This window comes from Triturus cristatus, chromosome 2_1 (assembly GCF_964204655.1).
Source record: "Triturus cristatus chromosome 2_1, aTriCri1.1, whole genome shotgun sequence".
NCBI classification, from domain to species: domain Eukaryota; kingdom Metazoa; phylum Chordata; class Amphibia; order Caudata; family Salamandridae; genus Triturus; species Triturus cristatus.
Window position 1 is genome coordinate 993,047,539 of NC_140581.1, and position 24,504 is coordinate 993,072,042.

Genomic DNA, 24,504 nt, shown 5'->3' on the forward strand with positions numbered 1-24,504 from the left:
GAACAATGGATTCAACCCAGATCTCTTGACTAGGGGTGAGTGGTTGAAAAGTTTCAGCACACGTCCAACATCTTGTTGTGTTTGCTATGTTCACTCTAAGTGGCCAAGGGTATGCCCAGATGTGGGTCCCTTGCTAGCTGTGCCACTAGATTCAAGCAAGCCTGGCTGAGGGGTGAAATCCTGAAGCCAGTCCCAGGATGCTTATTTTCGGTCTAGGGAGGACATGGCCTGCAAATTCGGGCTGAACTGTTCCCATGAGGAGCAGGGTCAAGACTGCTTTGCATATGGCTGGGTTTTAACTGGGGTGGCATAGTGAGCAAAAGAATAATGGATTCAGCCAAGATCTTTTGTGAGTGATTGATTGAAAAGTTTCAGCACTCTGTCCATCATCTTGTTTGTCTGTATGAATATGTGCATATGACTACCGACTGGATATGTAGTCATATGCAGATGTTTATAGAAGGTAAGCAACCTTGTTTGAGTTAGTCCTACCTGCTACAGGACATTCAAAATTGGATCAATTGCAACTTTCTCCAACGTGAACAGTAAAAATATCAGCTGATTATTTATGGCATTTAGAGACAACCACCCCTCCTCCTTGTGGTCTTAGGGAAAACCTGGATATCTTTGGGCTAAAACGTACCCCGGCAGATGAACTTAAAAGCTTAGGATTTCTATTTGATACAGAAACTTCCCTTAAATCGCAGATTCATATAGTTGTCATAAACATTCGTTTACAGTATCAATAGACTCACACTGGGGTTGGCACTCTTATCTTTGAAGAATTGAACATCAGTGGTCTGAGATGCTATAAAGACCAGACTACTATAATACTATATTCAGGTCCTCTTAAAACCTTATTGATGGACTGCAGAGCGTAGAAAATGCAACCTTTACAGTCATGTTTGGGTTAACAAGATGTGATCCTATATCTGGAGTCCGTTAACTTAGCTTATTTCCGATGCTGAATTGATTCACGGTTAAAACCTTGTGTATAGTATAGAAGAACCTTTATCACAGGCTCCCAGCTACCTGGCTTCTAAAACTGCTTAGCAATTCACTACAGATGATTTACCTAGCGATCACCAAGAGAGTCTAGCAATCTCAAACAAATATTTCCACAATTGGAGGTTCTCCCTCTGTTCAGGCCACTTTGGTATAGAATTTTCCTTTGGGTTGCTCTTTGGTACCCTTGGCATTGTCTGTCATCCTTGGTATCTGGTTTCATGGGTGCAGCAACATGGCCTGAAAAGGCCCTGTTTACTCTCTTTAGCGTCCCTCCTTGTGATTTGCTTCTGTCTCCCTAACAAATAAGAAGCTGTTGAGGGCTAAGGCTGCAATGTCATTCATCAGTTGTCAAAGAGTGCATGATATCACTTCTGCTACCACTGGCATTTTAGTGACTCTGCGTTGTTGGACATTGACTCAGTGGAAGACCGCTTTGTATTAAAATGACTACTGTTGTCTGGGAAATGTTTAGGGGCAACACAAACGTTTTTGGGACTCCGACTACTTCGAAATTAAGGAACATACATATGTCACTTGATTTTGTTTTGTTGAATTGATTCAGTGATTTATCAGAAAACATCTTCCTGATTCCCATAAGTTGGTAATGTATCAGTAGAGATCTTCATAATGTCTGCCACTAGTTGATTCAGGACTATTATTCATTATAGAGTCTAATTGCATGTGCGGCTTGTTTCATGAGTGATCATGAAATTGCTCCATTCAACTAAAGAGCAATTTACTAATCCCAGGGTGGATTCAATTACGCCAAATTGCTTTCTCGTGTAAGCAGGACTCGCCTATGAAGCAGCTGTCACCGGAATTGCAACAGTCCTGTTACACTGTGCAACTTCCACCAGTCCCCACTTCGAATTGTTTGAAAACCGCTCCACAGCCTTTCTTGAGTTTTTGCGAATTCTTTTCGTATGGGTTCTTGTAGAAGGTAGGAGGAACAAAAGAGTATTAGCGCTCAAACATAAATGTTTGAATGGCAGACAAATATTTATCAGAAGGGTTTTCAGGTAGGTCACGGGTTGAAGAGCTTTATTTTCTTTCGTTTTGTGGGACTGAAACTGCATAGCCCTTTAAAATCTCATGAATCCCATTGTGACCATTCTTCATGTGACGTTTATAGCTACCTGTGTTACAATATTTCGTTTAACTTTATTTATTGTTTGGACTTTTATGTATGTTCCTCTTCTCCAACACCGTATGGCGGACCCATGTGTATTTTTATTTTCCCCGGCGTATTAATTTACAAAAAGCAATGGCATAGTTAATTTGTGAAGTTATGTTTAAAAATCAGCTGATGAACTAAAACACCTTAGTGAAAGCATACTGATTTCCTGGTACAAATTCTGTTTGTCCCCCTCCCCTGCAAGCGTGACCCAGTGCTACCTTGTTTTCTATTAATGGAACATAAGTGACAATGGCTAGTGATATCAACATCCAGTGGTGCTGACTGAGAATTGCAATTTCTGAAGGTTCAGTCCATTGCCTTTCCCCAAATCCCCTTCTCCGGCCTTTGCCCTCTGCCCCCTTCCATGACTGCAGCAAGGATAGCAAAACAGAAGGCTAAAAGAAATGGGATGGCCTTCAAACTTGTGTTATGGAACTGCTATTATTTTTATCACCACCATCCATGCAGCTCATGAACTCCCTCAAGGAACCCGTTCACACAATCAAAGTGGGTAAAGTACACCATTCACTGAATAAATTCTCAAAATAAGTAGTCAATGGTTCTTCTATTATGGGTGTAGAATAAAAGGTCTGTACGCTAAACAATGTGTAGGAACTACAGTGGTCTTTTGGGATGTCTTGGCCAACGGTAGGGGGAGGCGAGGGACTAGCAAAGAGTGCTTGAAAAATCGGGAGTAGGCAGTGTTGCAAAGCCTTCCACAAAGTCTAAGTAAGGACTTTATTTATTACACTACTTTACGTTTTTGTTGGCTCTGACTTGCTTGTGTTTCTTCTGGAGTTAAATACGTTGCTGTGCTTTACATGTCTATTTTTCCTCTCCTTCCTGTCTTTTTCCTTAAATTTAATAACTTCCTCTGCTACATATGGTAAATCTTCCTCTCTCCTTTTTCTCTTCTTTATTATTTTGCTTGTTAGTTTCTTCTTGGGTTAAATATGTTGCCGTGCTTTACATATCTGATTTCCCTCTCCTTCCTGCCTTTTCTTTACATTTCATTATGTCCTCTCCTACACAAGTTAAACCGTTTTCCCTCCTTTTTCCTGTTCTCTTTTTAAACACAAAAATATTTTGAGTTTTATACATACATATCCAACAAAACAAACCCAACCCCCTCTGTAAGAAGCAAGCAGTTGAGAACATAAAGAATGGTAACCAAACCTCGTCCCTGGGGCCTGAACCTTGTCTGTTCTCTTCCACGTTTGTTCTCGTGCTATCTTGTTCTCTCTTTGTTTAAATCTTGGACTCTAAGAATTAACACACGAAAGCAGCAATTTTAAAAGTCATATTTGATTGCTTCTTTTGTAATTTTAGGGCTTGAGCTGTTGCTGTAAAGTAAAAATGCACAATTTAAAACAATTTCTAGACAAACAATCAGAAAAAATGTCTAACCTTGGATTCTGCCAACTGTTGCTTTTAACAGTTGTAGTAGAGCAGCTATATTAATGTCTATGTAGATGTGGTTGGTAATTATTCAACGTATGTTTGTAATTGTTTTGCAGGACCCAAATCGAAATATTTCCAGTGCTAGTAATAACAACAACCATCACCATCACCACAATTCATCAAAGCCTCACAAGCTAACAAAGGAGCATAAAGACAGACCGAAAGATACAAAAGAACATAAAAGTGCCTTCAAAGAACTTTCCAGGGAACACAACAAATCTTCCAAAGAATTCGCCAAGAAACCCAAAGAAAATAAACCACTCAGAGATGACAAAATCATTCCTAAAATGGCATTTAAGGAACCCAAACCAATGTCAAAACAACCCCGATCCGATAATAACAACATTCTAACTGTAACAAGTGTACAGCTACAAGATAAGAAGGCCATAGGCAAGAGGCCCAACATGGACTCTGATGAACTTGCAGCCAAGAAAAAGAAAAAAATCTCAGAGACTTCATCCAGTTTTTCGAATGCTCCAGTTTTGATACTTTCTTCTTCAGACAAGAAGCATCCGAAAGATAAATCTCTCTTTAAGGCTGGGAAAGTGAAAATTGAAAATGAGCCGTTGGAAAAGCAAAAGCCTTGTTTGCCGCCATTTGAGGATATGGTGGACCCCAATGACTCCGATATGGAAGATAACATGTCGTCCAAATCGGAGGTAAGCTTTTGGAGAGTCTCACCTTTTTAAAAGGGTTTTGTTGGATTTAAAATTGATTAAGCTCTTGCTTATCTTGATAATGAGTGATGACTGGTTTGAGATATAGGAACCTGTAGTGTATTGTAGACGAAAGGTGAACTAGCCCCTTCACAATATGCGATGGAGGTCTAGCTTTCAGCTGCTTAGAAGATTACACTGTCTGTGCTTGTAGAATGCACTGATTGTGTCATGAGTTATCAAGTGGCAAGGTATGGATTTTCATCTCTCTAAAGATCTGAATTTGGAGTTGTATGCTTCATATTCAGTGAAAAACTGTTGGGTTATGATGCAAGGTGCTAAACCTTCAGTAGGCTTTGTTGACTGGAGTATCCCTGTAACATTTAGTGCACTTTGTCTTTATCAAAATGTCACTCTTGTTACTAGATCAGCCCTTGTAAGCCGTTTAATGTATTGTACATTTTCCCCAAACAAATTGGTTGCTAAATGGTCATTTTGTTTGTCACTGTGGCCTTTGAGATGAACCTTCAAGTGTAGAACCCATTTATGATGGGAACGTCTACTTTCAGATTTTCGGCTGTTAAGTTTTTCCTTAATGTATTTATTTTTAGGACCTTCGTACAGAGGTTATGTAGTTAAACTGTCACAATGTTTTGGTAACTTTTTTTCTGTTAAGCTTGCTTTCGGAAATGAGCATTTTTAAAAAGGAAATGTGTATGTGAGGAACTGTGTTTTTTGCGTTCTGCTAGAGCTTTACATAATTGACTATCTTTTTGGTGTCCTTTTTAGGTCTCGCCTAGCGAAAGCAGCGCATGCGTAGCTCTCGCTATTGCGAGTTCCTTTTGGAACCTATTCTGCGAAGGGCTTGCGTGCACGCGTCTGCATGGACAAACATGGCTGTTCTTGGCATTTGTCCATAGCAGACAGCATGCGCGTGTCCGTAGGGACTGTGGACAGCCCGACTCCATTTTGCATTTTGGTGTCCTAGCAACGGAAATGCTTTTTCCTGTACGGCGTGTGAGTGCTCGCCCCCCTGGACCATCCCCCTGACCCTCCGTCTCTCCTCTCCCCGATTCCTGCCTCTGACACTCTGTCCAGTACCTGGCAGTGTTTGTGAGTGTTAATGCACGCCCCCTGTGCCCTCCTCCTGGTGTGCACGCCCCCGGGCCCCCCTCCTGCTCACCCCTGACCCTCCGTCACTCCTCTCCCCGCCTCTTTCCTGTGAGCTCACTTCCTGCAGCTCGGGGCTATTTCTAGTGAAGACTGTGCATGTGCCGAGCTGGGCGACTCTTGTGAGTGCGTGTGCACCAGCAGGTAGGGTGCGTGTGCTGCAGGTGGGGTGTACGGGTGCTGCAGGTAGGGCGTGCAAGCAGGGGCGGGGGGTGCAGTGTGCACCCATGGGCTCATGGTACCCCTGGGCATTGCTCCTACGTGGGGGGGGTTTGAGGGGCATGAGGGCCATCACAGAGCTGGGGGCGGGGGCTGTGGTGCCCCTCATGCATGCACACTGATCGACGTGTCCCTCGAGGCCGAGCGGGGACAGGGGTGGGGCGGGGCATACCTCGTGCACTGCGCGAGGGGGTGGGGCCCTGGAACACAACGTAAGAGCCCCTGTCGTGCAGACATGGGGTTCGACCCCTCACACATTAAATCACTGAAGGCTCGCTTGCACATGGAGCTGTGGGCCTTAACTCTTGTAAAAGGGTTGGGTGGGAGGGCTTCACTCTTGTGACAGCTGGAGGGCTTCACTCTTGTCGCAAGATGTGGGCTTCACTCTTGTGACAGATGGAAGGCTGTGGGCTTCACTCGTGTGAAAGCTGGAGAGCTGTAGGCTTCACTCTTACTAGGGACTAAGTTGTACAAAGAGTATTTTTTTCACAAGCGCAAGATCTGTGGTGCGTAAATTGACAGGGTCTGCCTTTCCATAAGCCAAATTTGAAATGTGATGGGGCACCAAGTACCCTTGCCAGGTATGCGAGCATGCATTAATGAAGGTGAATTAAAAGTGATATTGTGAGTCGCGAATGGCTTCGCGACTCAGGTCAATATTGCAATAAATTGCAAATCACAACAAGCATTGAAAATGCAATAGGTCTCGCCTTTAATTAAGTTAAAGCCATTTGCTTTGCTAATGGTATTGTATAGCAAAGCAAATGGCTTTAACTTAGTTAAAGGCGAGACCTATTGCATTTTCAATGCTTGTTAAAGTGTGCCACGCTTGCTTGTAAGCCTGCAGGGCACCGATATTTTGAAATCCTTTCAAAAGACTGATTGGAAATAAAGAAAGGCTGCAGAACTTGAGTTCATTTGCAAAACATTTTGAGGGTCTAGTTCTAAACATGGCAGTAAAGCAGAGCTTGTTGTACCTTTCAACGTTTGCATATGTTAGATTTATTGATCCAGAGAGTGTGTATTCTGGCTTTCTCTGACCACTTCTGAGCATTAAATACACACAGAAATAGTCTCACCCTGTAATGACAAGATCACAGCAAAGCCTGTCTAATAAACAATGATTTAGTAGAACGTTGGGAATCGGCCAGCCGTTTACAATGTTCCCTTTGCTGGCTATTTAAAGTTACTGGCCTGCAAAGTGAGCATCCTGTGGCTGGCCAAGCACCAACCCGCCTCTCCTCTATGCTATGGGCATATGGGGAATGCTGCAGGAGCACAGGCAGCCTCTCGCCCAAGAGTTTGGGTGTAAAGAAAACTGTCCATCCTCAAGCAGTAATCCTTTAGCCTTCTACAGCAACAGATTTGGCTTCTCCCCTTTGTTTTTGCTGAAGGCAAGCCCAATCAGGTAAAGGGAAATAGACAAAAAAAACTTTGTTCTATCTTTTGAAGGGTATTGGATGAGAATATGTGGAGACCTCGTCTTAGGTCTGTGTTTGGTTGCTGGAGTTTGATACTCTTTAAACCCCACAGGATACCAAAAGGGAAAACGTCACTACCTCCTTGGGTGATGGGGAGGTAGGCCTGCAGAATGCTACGGTGCCTGCAGGTGGCTAATTGTTTTTTTTTGCTCTTATATGGTAGTGGCTGCATGTGAATTCATAAAAGGAGTTCAGGAGCTTATTATTATTGTTGTATAGTAGCTACACATTTTAATAGTCTCACAGACACGTCTCTTTAGTCCTGCAATAGTCCTGTATTGTCTCCTAGAAGCAAGCTAAATCCCACCTGACTCCAGTAGAACCACAGAGAATGGCATACCAGAACAGCCTAAGCATTTATGGTTCTATCGGTTCTTAAAGCTACAACACTAAACAAATGGTTTTTAGACCGTTTTAAATTATACGTTTTATGCTGAGAGACCTCTAAATTAAAGTTCAGTCGTTTTACACCAGATTTGTGGGTAATAGTTGATACTTGTTTATCTAAATTATTTTGCTTTATCAATGTGTTCCATGTACATCCCTAAATACCAGACTCCATCCGCACACTATTTGGTTGTGCTCTATTCTTGCCGCTGTGGACATTCTTTATGCATGGCTTCTTTAATGTTTTCGGTTTGCTCAAGGAACTGACCCAATTCCAATGGCAAATAGATTTTAGCCATAATGGGATACAGATTTGAGCCATAATGAGATCAATTAGTTAACATCTACCTAAAAAGGAATGCTTACACCCTGAGTCACTTGGAAAGCCAAATAGACTGTGTGCGAATGCCTAGTGGTAAATAGGACTGTGTTCATGAATACAGAACTGCATTACTGTGCTTAAGTTATGTTTGCATTTCCTAAAAGAAAACATTTATTTGCCTAATATTATAAATGTTTTCCTAATTTCGACCTCTTACTAGTTACATTGGGCTAACTCACTGTACTTCCCAACTATAAGCGGCTAAGAAGAGGGGGGGGGGGGGGTTGTACTTTGCAGACGCATATATACAGCATTACTTCTGTACGGGTATCTTGATTTAATCTCTTTTGCAATTTTTTATAGTTTTATAAAGCCAAAACCTTTATCGCCGTGGTGTATGTCTCCGTTAGCTGTTCACTGTTTGGTGCAGCTCAATGTCTGTTTAGTTGTGAAGTTGTTTCTCGGTCTCATATTTTTAACTGTTGACATTTTCTTGAGTTAGGTGTCAAAACGTTCATTTTGCAGTTTTTAGACTTAACAAAAAAAATGTCATCTATGAATGCTGTTTTAGAAATCGTACTGTAGGTAAAGGTGTCAAAATAAAAAAATAATGTTAGTTGCTTGGTTATTGGGTACATGACTGAGCTGCTTCCTGAGCTGATGCTCTGCTTCCTGAGCTCTGTTTGGTGGGTTTCATTTGGTTCGTATCTGTTATTTGCTAGCACTTTAAGTATGGCCCCACGGACCGCTTGTAACATTTAAGGCCTGCATGGCCTGACTGACCTTTATGCAGTGGCGGCTCCTCCGCTTAAGGCTAAGGCAAAGGAGCGTTGCCCCACTACTTTTAAGAAGTGTAACAAAGGAAAAATAAAATGATAGTAACTGAACTTTATTACCATTTTATTTGTTCTTGCTGCGGGGGGGTTTCATTACAGACTGTTTTTAGAACATGCCCTGGCTCTCTCTGTTCCTGGCTGAGCGTCGAACCACGACGCTCAGATCAGTCACAACACTGCATTTCAGCGTTGTGATTGCGTTGTGATTGGTCAGGGGAACCGGGTGGTTCCTGGTTCCCAAGTGCTGACGGAGGAGAGGTGTATGTTGCTGTGTGTGAAAATCGGACGCCAAACTATTTTATCTTATCCTCCGCAGCCTCATCAGTTTTCGTGGCGTTCTCTTCCGATACTATTGAGTAATATGACAAACTTCTTAGGTTTGCTCTGGTCACCAACATTTACGGCTGCACCCTCTCAAGAATGTCCAAAAACTCACCTTTCGACGTATATTGCTCATATGGACATTTCACCATACTGTGCATGCTTCTATGAAACAGGAGTTGTATTTTGCCCTCCCAAATTGCAATTTTTGCTCCTAGCTAAACGGTTTGTAATGTTACTTATAGTGCAATTTATTTGCGACACAAGTTTGAATGCTTGTCAGGACAGGGGGACAGTGGAGTACTAAGGCAGCCATGGCGGTCCTACTTCAGTTGTATTTCGATCATCATAAGCCCAGATGTTTTTCTGTGGTGAAGCCTCTGTCCTGATTCCCAGCCTGCTTTATTCATGCAGCAGTTAAGGCTTTCCGAGAGCTCTTGTCTGAGCGTTTCTGCCCTGATTCGCGGCGCTCCGTGATATACTAGTAATGAGACATCTACTGTCCAAGCTTACATCATGCAAAATGATATCCGCATTGGATCAAGCTGAGGTGGTGGATGAGATGGACAGAAGTGGGTGAAATATTGAGAGAAGAAGCAAATTAAGTAGTACATCTGCTGGGCTTTATTGGGTAGTCAGAGGGCAGAGTCGATTGTGGATGCAGATAGGCAGCTGTGTTTAGTTTGAGTCCTGCAAATGGGGTAGGAGGGGGCTATGTAAGAGTGACGGTGGATGGGAACTTTGGTTTTTGATGGAGACATGGGTTAGGAAGCGAGGGGAGACAAAGGAAAATATGGAGAGTAGAGATGTGTAGGATGGGGAGCTCTGAAAGTTGGATGTCAAGGGGAAGTGTTCTGGGAGGTTGGTTGGCTGAGCTTAGCTAACTCTGCCACCAGGGCCTCCTGCAGCGGAAGCGCAAGGTAGTTGGGGAACAGACTTGTCTTGCCTGCAGACTTGTATCATTTTTATAGCAGAGAAATTAAAAATGAGACTGGCTTCCATCAATTCCTCAACACAAGAATTGCATAACACATGTATCCCCTTGCCTCTCCGTGCTACCTTGTCACTTCAGGTCCAATTTTTCTACCAATGCTTCATTACCTTGTGCTACGTGTAGAAAGCTGCATGCCCCTGTTGGATTTCTTCTATAATGTTGCAAGGATGCATGCATGTGTGTTTGTTTGAATGTGTATCAGTGTGGATATGTGTTTGGTTGACCGTGTACCTATTATGGCGTATCTTTGTGTTTTTGTGAAGGTGATCGACTGTATGAGATCGTTTTGGGTCAAAATAAGTTTCCCAGCTACATAATGGCTACCCTGAAACTTATGGGGTTTAGTATCGAACATCTTGTATCTGAAAGAAACACGTTAGTTAGATTCCTCACCTTAGAATATCCCCAGGCGTCAGGCTGGATCCGGAAAGATTTTTCGTCAGCAATACCCCTTGCGCGTCGCTAGGCGTCGTCTGCGGCTCCGCGTCCGTCGGCGTCGTGATGACGTCGTCGGAGTACTTAGATGCCGCCCTCGCGCACTGACGTCAGTTCTTCTTTTTTCCACGCCAGACAGCGCCGATCCGGGAAGAGCTTACTCCTTTTAGTCACTTTTTGACTAAACGTTTTGGACTCTTTTGTCTTATCTCGACTCGATACTGGTGCCGGTAGGATGCCTGGTTTCAAAGCCTGTGACTCCTGTCATCGACTGATGTCGGTAACGGACCACCACCGCTGGTGCCTTTACTGCCTTGGGGCCAACCACGATGCGGAGTCGTTCCTCGACTGCCAGGCCTTGACCTCGAATGCTAGGCGGGAGCGGTCCCGCAAGCTTCTCGAGCTCCGGCACTCGGCTCCGCGCCGTTCACGGTCCCGGTCGCGGAGCCGCAGCCATAATCACCGCTCGTCGGGTTCCAAGTCTTCGGGTAAGTCGAAGCATAGTAAGAAGTCCAAGAGACGACATCGCTCTTCGGACTCCCCTCGCCGGTCGAGCGACTCGGTCGAGGGTCCTGGTGGAACCACCCCTGCGGCTCCGTCGGAGCTGCAGGAGACACGTCCGTCCCCATACCTGCCGGTCCCTGGGACTGACGCGACTCCGACGGAGATCAGCGCCTTTCTCTCGGCCATGAGGGGCCTGGCTCCGCCGTCGACACCTGCCGGCGTGCCTTCGGGCCCCGTGGGCTCATCTGGGAGGCCTAGCGAGCCGGCTGCTCCGGCCCCGGCGTTGACTTCGGTCCCAACGCCGCAGGTCCCCGCGGGATCCAGGCCTGGATATCAGTCGGTGCCGGTCGACCTCACGACCCCTCCTCCGCCGACACCGTTGCCACCCCCGGCACTGTCTCTGGACGACGCCGTTCCCCAGTTCAGTCCCGGTCCGGGCCCAGCGCCGGTGCGGCGCCGCATCAAACAGGTGACCATTTTATCTTCAGCCCGGCTCCGATTATGCCACCTGTTTACCAGGAATCGGATGACGATGGCGACTGGGAGGGGTCTGATGACCCTCTGACCCGCCAGGGTCAGTTATCACAGGACTGGGCAGATGAGCTGGGGATGCCAGTGGCCTTGACACCTCCCCTGACACTGGCTTCATCTCTCCTCCGACTGTGGCGTTGCGTAGGGCGGCCGAAGCCCTTGGGCTGGAGCTCCCTACTGTGGCCGTGAGGACTAACCTCCTCACTGAAGTGCTCCAACCGTCAGCAAGCTCCTCGGAGCCTCTACTGCCGTTTAGCGAAGCACTGATGGACGTTCTGAAGGGCACCTGGTCCAAGCCTTCCACAGTGCCTTTTGTGGACCGGAACGTGGCCCGGCACTACCGCCCTACACCGGGCGACCCCAGTTTCCTGTCCCAACACCCCACGCCTGAGAGCCTGGTTATCCAGGCCTCTACTTCCCAGACCTCCGTCCCGTCCGCTCCCCGGATCGGGAATCCAAGAGACTGGAGCAGTTTGGTAAAAAGTTGTTCTCCTCCCTTAGTTTAGGGCTGCGGTCTATTAACACCGCTTGTCTCTTGGACCGTTACTCCCACTCTCTGTGGGATACGGTGGAGGACGTGCTGCCCCTGTGTCTGGAGGAGGCCCGGGCGCGGCTCGCCCAGGCTCTTGCCGAGGGGCGGGATGCAGCGTGGTATGCTATTTGATGTGGTTTGGACACGACGGACTCGCTAGGCAGGGCAATGTCGTCCACGGTGGCGCTTCGTCGTCGCGCCTGGCTGCGGTCCACGACTTTTTCCGGGGATGTCCAGAGCACCATCATGGACATGCCCTTTGATTGCAGTCGCCTCTTTGGCGACAAAGCGGACAGTGCCCTGGAGCGGTTTAAGGACTCCAGGGGTACCGCCATGTCCTTGGGTCTCTCGGCCCCGCGTCCACACACTTCCGCTTTTCGCCCCTTTTGTGGCCAAGGAAGGGGTGCCCCCTCACGTCCGCCTAGCCACAGGCCGCAGAACAAACCCCCACGCGGTCATGGACGGGGATTCAGCAGAGGCGGTACTGGGGGGACAACGTGCCGGTCCATCCACATCCACCCCAGCAGCATTTGCCTCAAAGCCCTCCTAGTCCGTGCTTTCAGGCCCATTCCACGCCAGTGGGAGGCAGAGTTCGCCATCACCTGCTCCACTGGCATTCCATCACTTCGGACAGGTGGGTGCTGCAAATCGTCCGAAGGGGCTACTCCCTCCCCTTCGGGACGACCCCTCCAGCCATGCCACCGCAATGCCACCACATGTCTGGGGATCACTTGAATCTTCTACATGAGGAAGTTGCGGCCCTCTTGGCCAAAGGGGCCGTCGAGCGCGTTCCTGGTCCAGAAGTAGGCCGTGGTTGTTATTCCCACTACTTCCTGGTTCCCAAGAAGGGCAAAGGGGGCCTACGCCCTATCTTGGACCTCAGGAGCGTCAACGCTTTCCTCCGGAAGGAGAGGTTCAAGATGCTCACCTTAGCTCAGGTTCTGGCTGCCCTAGACCCTGGAGACTGGATGGTAGCGTTGGACTTGCAGGACGCTTATTTCCACATCCCCGTCCTGCCGGCCCACCGGCATTACTGCAGCTCACGGTGGGTCAGGAGCATTTTCAGTTTACCGTGCTCCTCTTCGGCCTCACCAGTGCCCCTCGGGTGTTCACGAAAGTGATGGCGGTGGTCGCAGCTCATCTGCGCAGATCAGGGGTTCCAGTCTTCCCCTATCTCGACGACTGGTTGTTGAATGCGGGCTCGCCCCAGCAAGTCGTCTCCCACCTCCAGACTACGGCTGACCACCTGCATTTGCTGGGGTTCTCCATCAATGTGCCGAAGTCGCATCTGAGTCCCTCCCAAACGCTCCTCTTCATCGGGGCGGTTCTGGACTCGGCACAGTTCCGGGCTTATCCTCCAGAACAGCGGGTCCGGGATATTCAGGCTCTGCTTCCCATCTTTCGGCCTCTAACCCGGGTTTCGGTCAGGTTGGTGCTGCGGCTTCTGGGGCTGATGGCCTCCTGCATCCTGTTAGTGCATCACGCCAGGTGGCGACTGCGGTCTCTGCAGTGGGACCTGAAGTTTCAGTGGGCCCAGCATCGGGGCAACCTGTCCGACCAGGTCTTGATCTCGGAGGGCACTGCAAGACATTTGCAGTGGTGGCTCACAGACCGCGATTGTGTCAGAGGCAGATCCCTCTCCCTACCCCACCCGGAGCACGTAGTGACGGATACGTCCCTCCTCGGATGGGGGGGCCACATGGGGGAGGCGGAGATCAGAGGACTCTGGTCTCCGGCGGAGTCTCGGCTCCATATCAACCTTTTGGAGCGGAGAGCGATCCGACTTGCACTGAAGGCATTCCTTCCCGTTGTCCGGGAAAGTGTAGTGCAGGAGTTCATGGACATCACCACCGCCATGTGGTATTGCAATAAACAGGGCGGGGTGGGGTCATGGACCCTTTGTCAGGAGGCTCTGCGCCTCTGGACATGGCTGGAACATCAGGGCATCACCCTGGTGGTTCAACATCTGGCGGTCTCTTTGAACGCCAGAGCAGACGAACTCAGCCGCCGGTGCATGATGGATCACGAATGGTGTCTCAACTCGGACGTGGCGCAAGGCCTCTTTCGGCAGTGGGGAGAGCCTTGGTTAGATCTATTCGCCACCGAAGAGAACGCGCAATGTCAGCAGTTCTGCGCGTTGGAAATTTCCAAGGCGGCACTCGCTCGGGGATGCTTTTCATCGCGAGTGGAGTAGCGGTCTGTTGTACGCCTTTCCGCCTATACCACTTCTGCCCAGAGTGCTGAAGAAGATCAGGCGCGACCGGGCCCAAGTCATCTTGGTGGCCCCGGATTGGGCACGAAGGTACTGATATTCCCGAGCTACTCAGTCAGTCAATCGATCCCCCGATACGACTGCCTCTTCTGGAGGACCTTCTGTCGCAGCAGCAGGGGACGGTCCTCCACCCGAACCTGTCCAGTCTCCACCTCCATGCGTGGAGATTGAGCGGCGACAGTTGATGCCATTTGACTTGCCTCCTGAAGTCTGCGATGTGATTCTGGCAGCCAGGCGTCCTTCCACTAAAACGGTATACGCCTGTAGGTGGAATAAATTAGTGGCATGGTGCACTGCAAAGGCTGTGGATCCCCTTTCCGCCCCTCTTTCTGAGGTTCTTCTCTTCCTTCTTTCTTTGGCCCAGCAGGGCTCTGCTCCGGGCACTCTTAAAGGTTATCTTTCTGCTATCTCTGCCTTCCTCCGGCTTCCTGATCAGCCTTCTCTTTTCAAATCCCCTGTTGTTTCTCAATTCCTTAAGGGCATTACTCACATGTTTCCTCCTGTCCCTTTCGTAATGCCTTTTAATCTTGTCTTGCCATATCTGATGTGCGCTCCCTTTGAGCCACTTCATAATTGTCCTCTTCGTCTGTTGACGCTTGAGACTGCTTTTCTGGTAGCCATCACCTCTGCTAGAAGGGTGAGTGAGCTCCAGGCCCTGTCTTCTAAGCCTCCTTTCCTTTCTATCCATCCGGACAAGGTTGTGCTCCGCACTCGCCCTTCCTTCCTTCCTTCCTTCCTTCCTTCCTTCCTTCCTTCCTTCCTAAGGTTGTAACTGCCTTTCACATCGGGCAATCTGTTACGCTGCCCACCTTCTTTCCGCCTCCGCATCCCTCGAAAGAGCAAGAGAGGCTCCACCGTCTGGACCCAAAACGTGCGCTCTCCTATCTGGACTGCACAAAACAGTTCCGGGTGGATGACCAACTCTTCGTTGGCTACGTGGGCGGGCGGTGCACAAGCGGACCATCCCTCGGTGGGTCGTTTTGTGCATCAAAGCTTGTTACTCCTTAGCTAAAAGGGAACCTCCTGTTGGGCTGAGGGCCCATTCCACTCGGGCCATGGATGTGACGACTGCCCTGTGTCGGGGAGTCCCCTTGCAGGACATCTGTCAGGCAGCAACGTGGGCCTCGCTGAACACGTTTGCCAAGCATTATTGCCTGGACAGCCAAGTCCAGAGAGACTGCTTCTTTGGCCGTTCTGTTCTCCAGGACTTTCTGGTGTGATCTTGGTTCGCAGACCCACCACCGGGGTTGGTATTGCTGGGGTATCTATTCTAAGGTGAGGAATCTAACTAACGTGTTTCTTTCAGATGAACAAGCTACTTACCTTCGGTAACGATGTATCTGTAAGAAACATTAGTTAGTTAGATTCCTCACCGACCCACCCATCCTCCCCATTCTGCGAACCGACATCTAGGGTTAAGGTTATCCTTTTCAGGGCCCTAGACTGTTTTGGCACCAGTGTCGGTCTCTTGTATGGCTCTGCGTTCCCGGCGCAAAAAGCTATGTACAAGAACTGACGTCAGCGCGCGAGGGCGGCGTCTAAGTACTCCGACGTCATTCCGGCGCACGACGCCGACGACGGACGCGGAGCCGCAGACGACGCCTAGCGACGCGCAAGGGGTATTGCTGACGAAAAATCTTTCCGGATCCAGCCTGACGCCTGGGGATATTCTAAGGTGACGAATCTTATTAACTAATGTTTCTTACAGATACATCGTTACCGAAGGTAAGTAACTTGTTCATCTGTAAGAATCATTAGTTAGTTAGATTCCTCACCGACCAACCCATCGTCCCTGTTCTGTCTGCCCCTCTGCAGCAGAAACCAAGACAAAGAGCGTGTTCTCGACCGCCGCCACTCAACGCCTCAAAGTACCTCTGCACCCACGCTCCACAGCCAGAGTCCAAGGGAGGTGTTGGTGCCAACGGGATGCCCAGACTCGTAGGAGCTAAACCCACCCTTGTGTTTGCAAAGACTGGACTTCCAGTCACCACCTGCAGCCTCTTACTGCAGGCTCCGACTCCAGCACTGAATCCGATGCCAAAAGACACCACTGCACCCGAGCCTCACAGCCCGAGGAGAAGTGGACCAATGGTGTCCCTATGTGCCCTAGCAGCTCAAGGGTCGAGTCCCCCTTTGGGTTCCCCCTGACTGGTACCACAGTCCCAGCTTGCAGCCTCTTTCTGACTGAACCGTTCTGCAACTAAATGAATAAGACACCCGACGCCGTAACACACCTCTGCACCCGGACGCCCCAGAGCATCCCAAGGTAACCTGTTGGTGTGACCTTGTCCCGTACTCACCTTAAGTGCAGAAGAACAGTCCGTAAGTTGCTGTTAAGTGCCTAAATGCAGTACATGTTTTCCCCCATAAGATAACATTACTGCTCTCAAAAATTGCACTGTCAGCTTTTGAAAACTGCAAAAAATCATAACTGAAAGTACTTACCAAATTTCGTTTATCTTGGTATCTAAATTCTTATAAAGTTATGTTATTGTTATAAATTGGTGTTGGAATTCTTTGAGTGTGTCTCACTACCTTTTTGTGTGCAATAAATGCTGAGCACTACCCTCTGATATGCCTAACTATTCGCCCACACCAGCACAAAAGACTGTATTTGGGGTGTCATTTGTGTGTAATTCCTTTGGGGTTTGCCTGGACTCTTTGCATACTATACCTCTTTTTGGTTCACTATATAAAGAGCCAGCTTCCTATAATGATGGAATGGCAAATTTTGCTGATTCCAGGTTACATTGAAACTAGGTTGCATTGAGGGCCATCTCTGATTTTCATCAGCCTTGAAGGGTATTGTGATCCTGAGCAGTCAACCCCTGAAACAGTCAACCGTTTTAACTATATGAAAAACACCAGAAACGTTTTTGGAAGCCCAGGCATAATTGAGCAGCTCCATTTGCCTAATTCAGCAGACCTTTAATTCACAGAATATAAAAAAAAATACTACACAGTTGAATGTGTAATGGAAAGGATTTCCTAAAGGGAGAGAAAAATACAGATTGAGAAATGGGCTATGAAATTAAACAGGTGAAAGAAATCCAAAAAAGTAAAAGGAATGTTAATTGGAAGGGCTGTGGATATATATTATCCTGTGGATGCGGATTCCCCCCTCCCGATCGGTATGGCGGACGGTCCGACGAAGCGGCTGCTTCCTCTATTTGACCTGGGACAGTTTGGTGAGAGTTCTGTCCTGGTCCATTTGGTCCCTGTTGGAAAGTTTAGGTTCAGCTCCAGTTCCTTGTTTGAATGGAAGTTCATGGGTACAAGAGTTTAATTGCTGACTTAAACTATGATCTTTTACTCCTTTTGACTTCATTTTACATCATTGTTAAGAATAGATTCGAATTGCTCACACCATAGATAATCCAGTCTTTTGATAATAGTAGCTTTTGATAAGCTTTTCTTTTGAGGAATTTCAAATCTGGCAGCACAGCCATTCCAGGACCCACCATTTCTGATAGCCGTGATAGAACCTTTTAAACAGTGTCTCCCCTCTCCTTCCATTTCTCTGCTTTTGTTATGACCTTATTTGATTTCAGTTTAATTAGATAACGAAGGGCCTGTTTATATATTTGAATATGCTAATGCAGAGATACTCTAATGATTTCATTCCACCTGTGTGAAGCATGCGCCACTTTAGAAATTAGTTGGCTTACTTGGCATTATCTTTATAGTGGAACTAGATCATAATGGCTTGTGAAAACTACACTGTAGTTCCGTTACACAAGACAATTTATGGGACCACAAATGAAAACATAGGCTTTGAGAAAGAAGATGATCAGTTCCTTGGAAAAATGCGTAAAGAAGCATTTTGGAATAAAAGCAACATCCTGGAATTAAATGAAACTACCACAAAATATTCTGAAGTGGATTGTATGCTGCCCAAAAAGTACTTCAGTATTGAGCCTTTGAACTAGCTCAATTATAAAATAGCATACAAGTGACATAGAAAACATCACCCTGGTTTTGTCCAGCACAGGTGTGACTGTTTTTCAGCTTTTTTCCCTTCACAACATTTAATATACTACATCATATTTGAATAAATGCTATACATGTAGTCGAACAAGCGAGGATATCCCTAGGGTTAATTTATAAACAGCCATGGAGACGATCCCAGATGTATTTAACATCTGGTTATGAGTGATATTACTAGAATCTCTAGTTTTTATTCTTTTTTACTTTAGAACTACGTCTACTTAAAACTGATACAACACTTAAGCCTATAATTTGTTTTTCATTTGGGTCCGACACCTACTTAAATTTTAATGACCTCGTAGAAGATTGTAAACAACGCGTTTTCATTCCACATAATTTATCCAATCAAGTGTCCTACATTCTCCAAGAAAAATGTGTTGTACAAATCCTAATATTGGTGGCACACCTTTTCCTTAATATGATTTTTTTTGCTCCTCTCTGTGTTGGACACCTGTCCTTGCTCCCTATGTTTGCTTCACATATGCTACCAAGTCTGTTTCTTATGAATTGTTGTCGCTCTCTCAAGTACCATCCTAAAGATAACACTGAAGTGCTGTCTGGGGAGTTCAAGTGTTTGGGACACACGTGGAGCATAAAAGCATTCCTTCTGTTTGTTATCCGGTCGCTTCCTCCCTGCCCCTGGTTTATTTAGAAACAGTCGGGAGCCGGGTCATAAACACCCGGCTGTTGAGGAAGTATCCACCGGTCGCTCGTGGTGATCTGCGGGAGAGAGGAGGCCTCTTGGTTTTTAAAGTCTCTTCTCCCACTGCGCTACGAGGCTGTAAAAAGTATGAGTATGGCAGGCATGCAGCTGAAGTGTCCGCCTTAATTGTCAATTTCCAAAGCCTGAATAGGTTGGCTGCTTGATTGCCATTCTACATGTATAAAGATGCCACACTTTTCAAACAAAACATTTACATACTGGGGCCTTGCTGAAATGCAATATGCTAATCAACACTGCAAATTGATTTGTATTGTGAATGTAGCGCGTTATTAAATATTTTCAATCACCTGATTCAAAACCTTTACTATTAACTTAGTACATATATATGAAAACGTATTTGTGTATATATTTATGCCAGACCATTTTTAGCGCTTTACCTTCTGCAAATTTCGGGCCGCATAAAGCACTATAGGATTATTCGAAGTTCACAACTGAGGCTGGTCAACTAATCAATACATTAATTGAACGTGAAGCACATTAGGCTCCACAAGGAAAGACAGCGAATGATTACGTTTTCAAGCCATAAAGTTTTATTAAAGGTTGAAAGTTTTCCAGAAGAAAAAGTTGTCCAGCTAGTGTCAATCCAGTGCTTAATTTGAGCTGGTGGTTTCCGGTGCTTGGCATCCACACTTACTAATATTTGTCGGCCAAGCCATTCTTATAGCTTTAGGGCCTGGATTCGTCTAAATAATTGTTTTAGTGCTGGTAGGGACAATTGGTTGTGCAAGCTCTAATGGCCTCCTGACGAGGGCCTTGGCACTTACATTTTTACAGATTATGCTCTGTATTCAATCGGTAATCAATATATGAATGTGTCAGTTATTATAAAGTTCATATAAAAGTCCTAAAAGAAAGAAGACAAACTAGCCTGGAGCCGCCTAAAAGGGAGGGGTTAAAAAAAAGTCAGTTCTTCCATATAGTACTCTTAATCTTATTCTGCTCTAAACTGCTTGGGAAAACGGACTGGCTCATAATCTATTATGCACTACACTTAAATCACACAATTCTAACATTTGCTACACCTTACCAATACACCTTACCAATACAGCTTCTTTGAACGTTCTTCAAAACTGCATTATCTTTAATAATATGAGATACAGGGATAAGCCTCTTCCCAGAGGTTGTATCTTTGAGTATTCTACTCATTAAAACATCCCATAATTATCTTAGTGAAAAGAAAACCTTTAACAGGGAAAGAAATAAAAGAACATTGCATTCAATAATTAGGACCCCAGCTTGTTCTGAAAATAAAAGCACACACTTCACAAAGTAAGAGTATACTAAGCCTTACACAACATTGGCCCCAGGCACCTCAACAACTGCATAAACCTCCACAAACCTAGCAGACACCTCCACGCGGCTGAATTCCTACCCGCATAGCCCCCTTCCACCCCCACCGCATACGCACACAGATCTGGTTGTCGTGCCTTCTCCTAGCTCACTCCTAAAGCCTGGAATGACCTGCCTTTGCACATCAAAATCTGTTCCTCAGTTCTTGAATTCCGCAAGGCACTAAGGACCTGGCTCTTCACTTAGCCCGGACCCTGGCTCGGCCCATAGAGCTTTTGCTTCAGCAACGGGATACCATTCGGTGTGAGTAGTGCACTATACAAATACACATAATAAAGCAAAATGGCAACCAACGTCGGCCTTTTTAAAATGCAGGCATACATTACCTATAGTCCATCTAAATATAGTTATTAACATTTGCGTGTTTGTGTTAATGTCAACTTAATGCCAAAACATCGGTTTTAAAAACCCCTTTCAATCCCCCCTTCTGATTCTTGGAATCACCACAAACCACGCTTTCATCAAATGAAATCTCAAATTGTTGACTTTCACAGCTTGTCTGGACTCTTCCAAACCATTTAACTCATAATTAACTTTGTCTTGAATGCCCTTGAGTTAAAGTCCTTCTTGCTTAGCTTTTTTCTTCCTTTCGATTTGAGCTGCTGCTTATCTCTTGTAATTTGACCCACCCCTTGATGGAATCATTATTATCCAAATTATAAAAAGAAATCTGCATACCACACACATCATAATTAGTATCAGGGCTAGTATTGCCCTCGGTATTCCTCTGCCAATACCGCTGAACCACTCACCAATCTTGGAAAATCCTTTCCCTATTGCTTCTCAGACAGTTGTCTCCTCCAAATACTTAATCTCATGAGAAATGTCAGTCATATTAATAATGAATTCATCATTCAATTTACTTGTATCAGTTACATAAGTGCATCATTGGTGAGCGCGAAGCATGCTGCAGAGTTTATTGTGGTTAAGGCGGGGAAGACTTAAGCCTGATTACTAGAAAAATGATTTACCAAGTTTAACAGCTTTCTGAACTTCAGGTTAAGTATTAGGTGAGGAGTAGGTGGTGGTAAGTTACACCAGCTGCTGTGGACAGAGGTACATACATACATTCCAATTCTTTGCATTGATAACTTTAAAATACTCCTGTAACAATCTAAAATAACTATTGCATCAAAAATTCCCTTCAGAATCATCTTAGTGTAATATATTATATTAAATCTACATTGCTTATCTGAATAAGCCTGGTTAGTTTGAGTTTTGCTTGAAACCAGCTTGACAGAAGAGTTGAGTTTTACAAGTATGCCAATTGTTAATATGAATACAGCAAATACCAACTACTTTCAAAACTCTACAACTTTTCTGTGTGGTTGACACCATGGTTTCTCTGAATTCAGATCAAAGGCAAAAGAAAAATCAAAAATCTACTTTGTTGACTCTACTGTGCAAATCTTTCTGTTATTTTCTGTGTAAATCTGTTAGTTTGAGTTGACTTTAGGATTAGAAACCTACAGTCTTCAACTGGATACTTAAAGGGAAACTCTAGTCCTGTACTGTATACCTACTGGAACCTAATATCGTCACCTGTGTACCTAAGGTGTAAAACCTGAAATCTCAACATCCCAACGTATGTCTCTTGAATTTATGAGCTAAAAATATAATTCAACCTTTAATCATGGTAGCAGCATCGATGATTCTCAGTTTCATGAGCTCTCAGATCGGGCTTGCTTTTTACAAAATAGGTCCAATGTCTTTGATTTTGTATTCTTTATACTTTTGATCACCTGACTTCTGGTTGTTAGCTCTCACTCACGCTCTGCTGAATCAGTTCTATTTCTTCTCTAATCATTTCTGGGATGTTCTCTTTTGACAATCATGGTAAACTTCATCATTTTCAGTCACCCTCTCAAAGGGGTAAAAGAGTAGAGGAGTTTAAAACATTAGATATCCTATGCGAGACATTTTCTGCTTCTAAATTCACTTGTTTAAGTACGCCTCCTGTTTGTCATGTGCTAAATTTGAGTGTGGGCCAGTAACATCTCAACTGGAGGTGGAGCCATCACATAAGCGAATACCCCAAAACTTTGTATTCATACTCATGGACACTGACGCCCAATGCAGCTAGTGATTTAAGACATGACATCCAGAAAATGCCCCAGCCACTGGATTGAATGTGGCAGAGAAAGAAGCTATGGGTCGTTGTCCTTACCGGTGGGTCTGTCAACACAGGCAAGGCACACCCTTCACTCATGGCTGTACAATACAAAATCCTCATAATCAGGCTTTCCAAGTGCTGGTGCATGGCATAGTTTCTCGCCGAGCTCTAGGTAGGCACTCATGCATTCGTAGGCCCAAGGTAGCAGATCAGATAAACTGCATGCCTGATGATCACAAATGTGCTCCATCCGTGACCATTCACAGGAAGACAGAACATCCAATATTGAAATGGGGTGATGGAATTGGAAAGGGCAAAAGAGTAACTATATGTAGGTAAGTCATCCTTTGTAAATGCAAGAATAATATTTTTTCTAACCCACTGACAATGCCTTTAGACTATGTATAGGAGTTGACAACTGAAGAAGTCTTCGATAAAATAAGTGATTTTACTTGTGTATAGAGATGCTGTCTGTATAGCTTAAATTACTTGAAAGGCCAGATGGATGCTTGGTTGCCACAAATTATAAAGATTTGGAGGTGCGAATTTTTCATGGTTTGCCTTCTCCCACATTTGAAAGAAGGCCAACCCTCGAGCTTGCCTCTCATGCCATATATGTGGTAAAATGCATTACAGCCTCCTCTAAAATTTAGGAACGCTAAGTAATCTTAACCTGTTCCCTACAATGAACGCTTTGTGAATGTTCTTGTTTATGCTAATTCTTCGGAGGAGGACTGGGTTAGAGAAAGTGAGTGTGTCTCTGTGGTGGATTTACCATGTCAGAGTTTGGGTGGTGCCTCCCTAGCAATATTTTTTTGTAATTCAGTCTTTTTTGCTGTGTATCAACGAAGACCATCTCTAGACAGATGGGAAAAAAACTTCGACATGTGTGAGAGGAAGAACGGTACATTACACAAACAGTCTTTGCATTTATGAGCAGTATGGGGCTTGACTTCTTAAGCCTCAGTTCTCTATCAGAGTGCTGTACACTGAGCCCCAATATACAACTTGTCACACACTCGATGTGAGTGACACTCGCAAACCTGCCAATTGTCCCTTTATCTGCCTACCTCATGCTAATTCGCAATATTTCAAGCCCTGCACTCTCAACCACGTTGAGTGTGATCAAATGGTCTGATATGTGGAAATATTTAAGGAGCCCATCCGTGGTAATTGCTGGTTTGTAGGCATGAGTCTGTAAAAATCCAACAAAAATGCCAACTTTGTGTGTGTGTGTGTGTGTGTGAGAGAGAGTGCGCTTTTCATCCTTCAGGTCGCAGTGTCGCTCCCTAGTGACCTCATGATGTGGCCCTAAGTATCTCAGATGACTCCCACAAACATCTATTGTCCTCTGGCATATGGGTGGCAGTTATGGGATAGTTGACCCTACCCCTAGAGTAATGGTCACCCAATTTGGCCTGTTGTAAGCCTCCTTTACATGATGGTGCTTATGTCTGAAATAAGGCTGACCTTGACATAGTGGTAATAATCTTTTGTATAGTGTTTTGAATCGTTGGTGTGATGCTCAACCCAGCATAATGCTGTTCCTGGCATATTTGAGATAATTGTTCATATATTGTAAGCATCCTTAGCTGTATCATTCCAATCCAAGACTCACTCTGGCTCTGGAATAATGGTGGTAATGTGTGAGGTAATTTGGGACATCTTTGTGTAATAGTGCCTCATGTGGCATAATGGTGATCATGTTTGTGAACATTAGTGGCATTATGCCTACCCCTGACATAATTCTCCTCATTCTTTGCATATTGTAGGCATCATTTTCATTTTGGAGTCCACTCGGAAATAAGAATGGCTGTGGCATAATGATTCCCATCCATGATTTATAGGCAACCTTCTTGGCAGGAATGGCCATTCTTAGCCCTAATGGACATCAAATGGACATCTCGAGCATCTAATGGACATCTCAGGCATGTGATCGTGATGGCAAAGCATTAAAGATTGGACCTGTTCACGCATGTTAGCTGCATATGTTCCTAATAAAAATGGAAAGTGGATTTTCAATG

General features: G+C 45.5%; 1 protein-coding gene across 2 annotated transcripts in view; it reads left to right on the forward strand.

The window, feature by feature from the left end:
* MLLT3 (MLLT3 super elongation complex subunit) overlaps positions 1-24,504 on the forward strand; it is a 504,841-nt gene that overhangs the window by 296,173 nt on the left and 184,164 nt on the right. For both annotated transcript variants that reach the window (XM_085634429.1, XM_085634424.1), the window contains one exon: positions 3,703-4,305. In XM_085634429.1, coding sequence (XP_085490555.1) covers positions 3,703-4,305 — 603 coding nt within the window. The remainder of the gene's footprint in view (positions 1-3,702; positions 4,306-24,504) is intronic.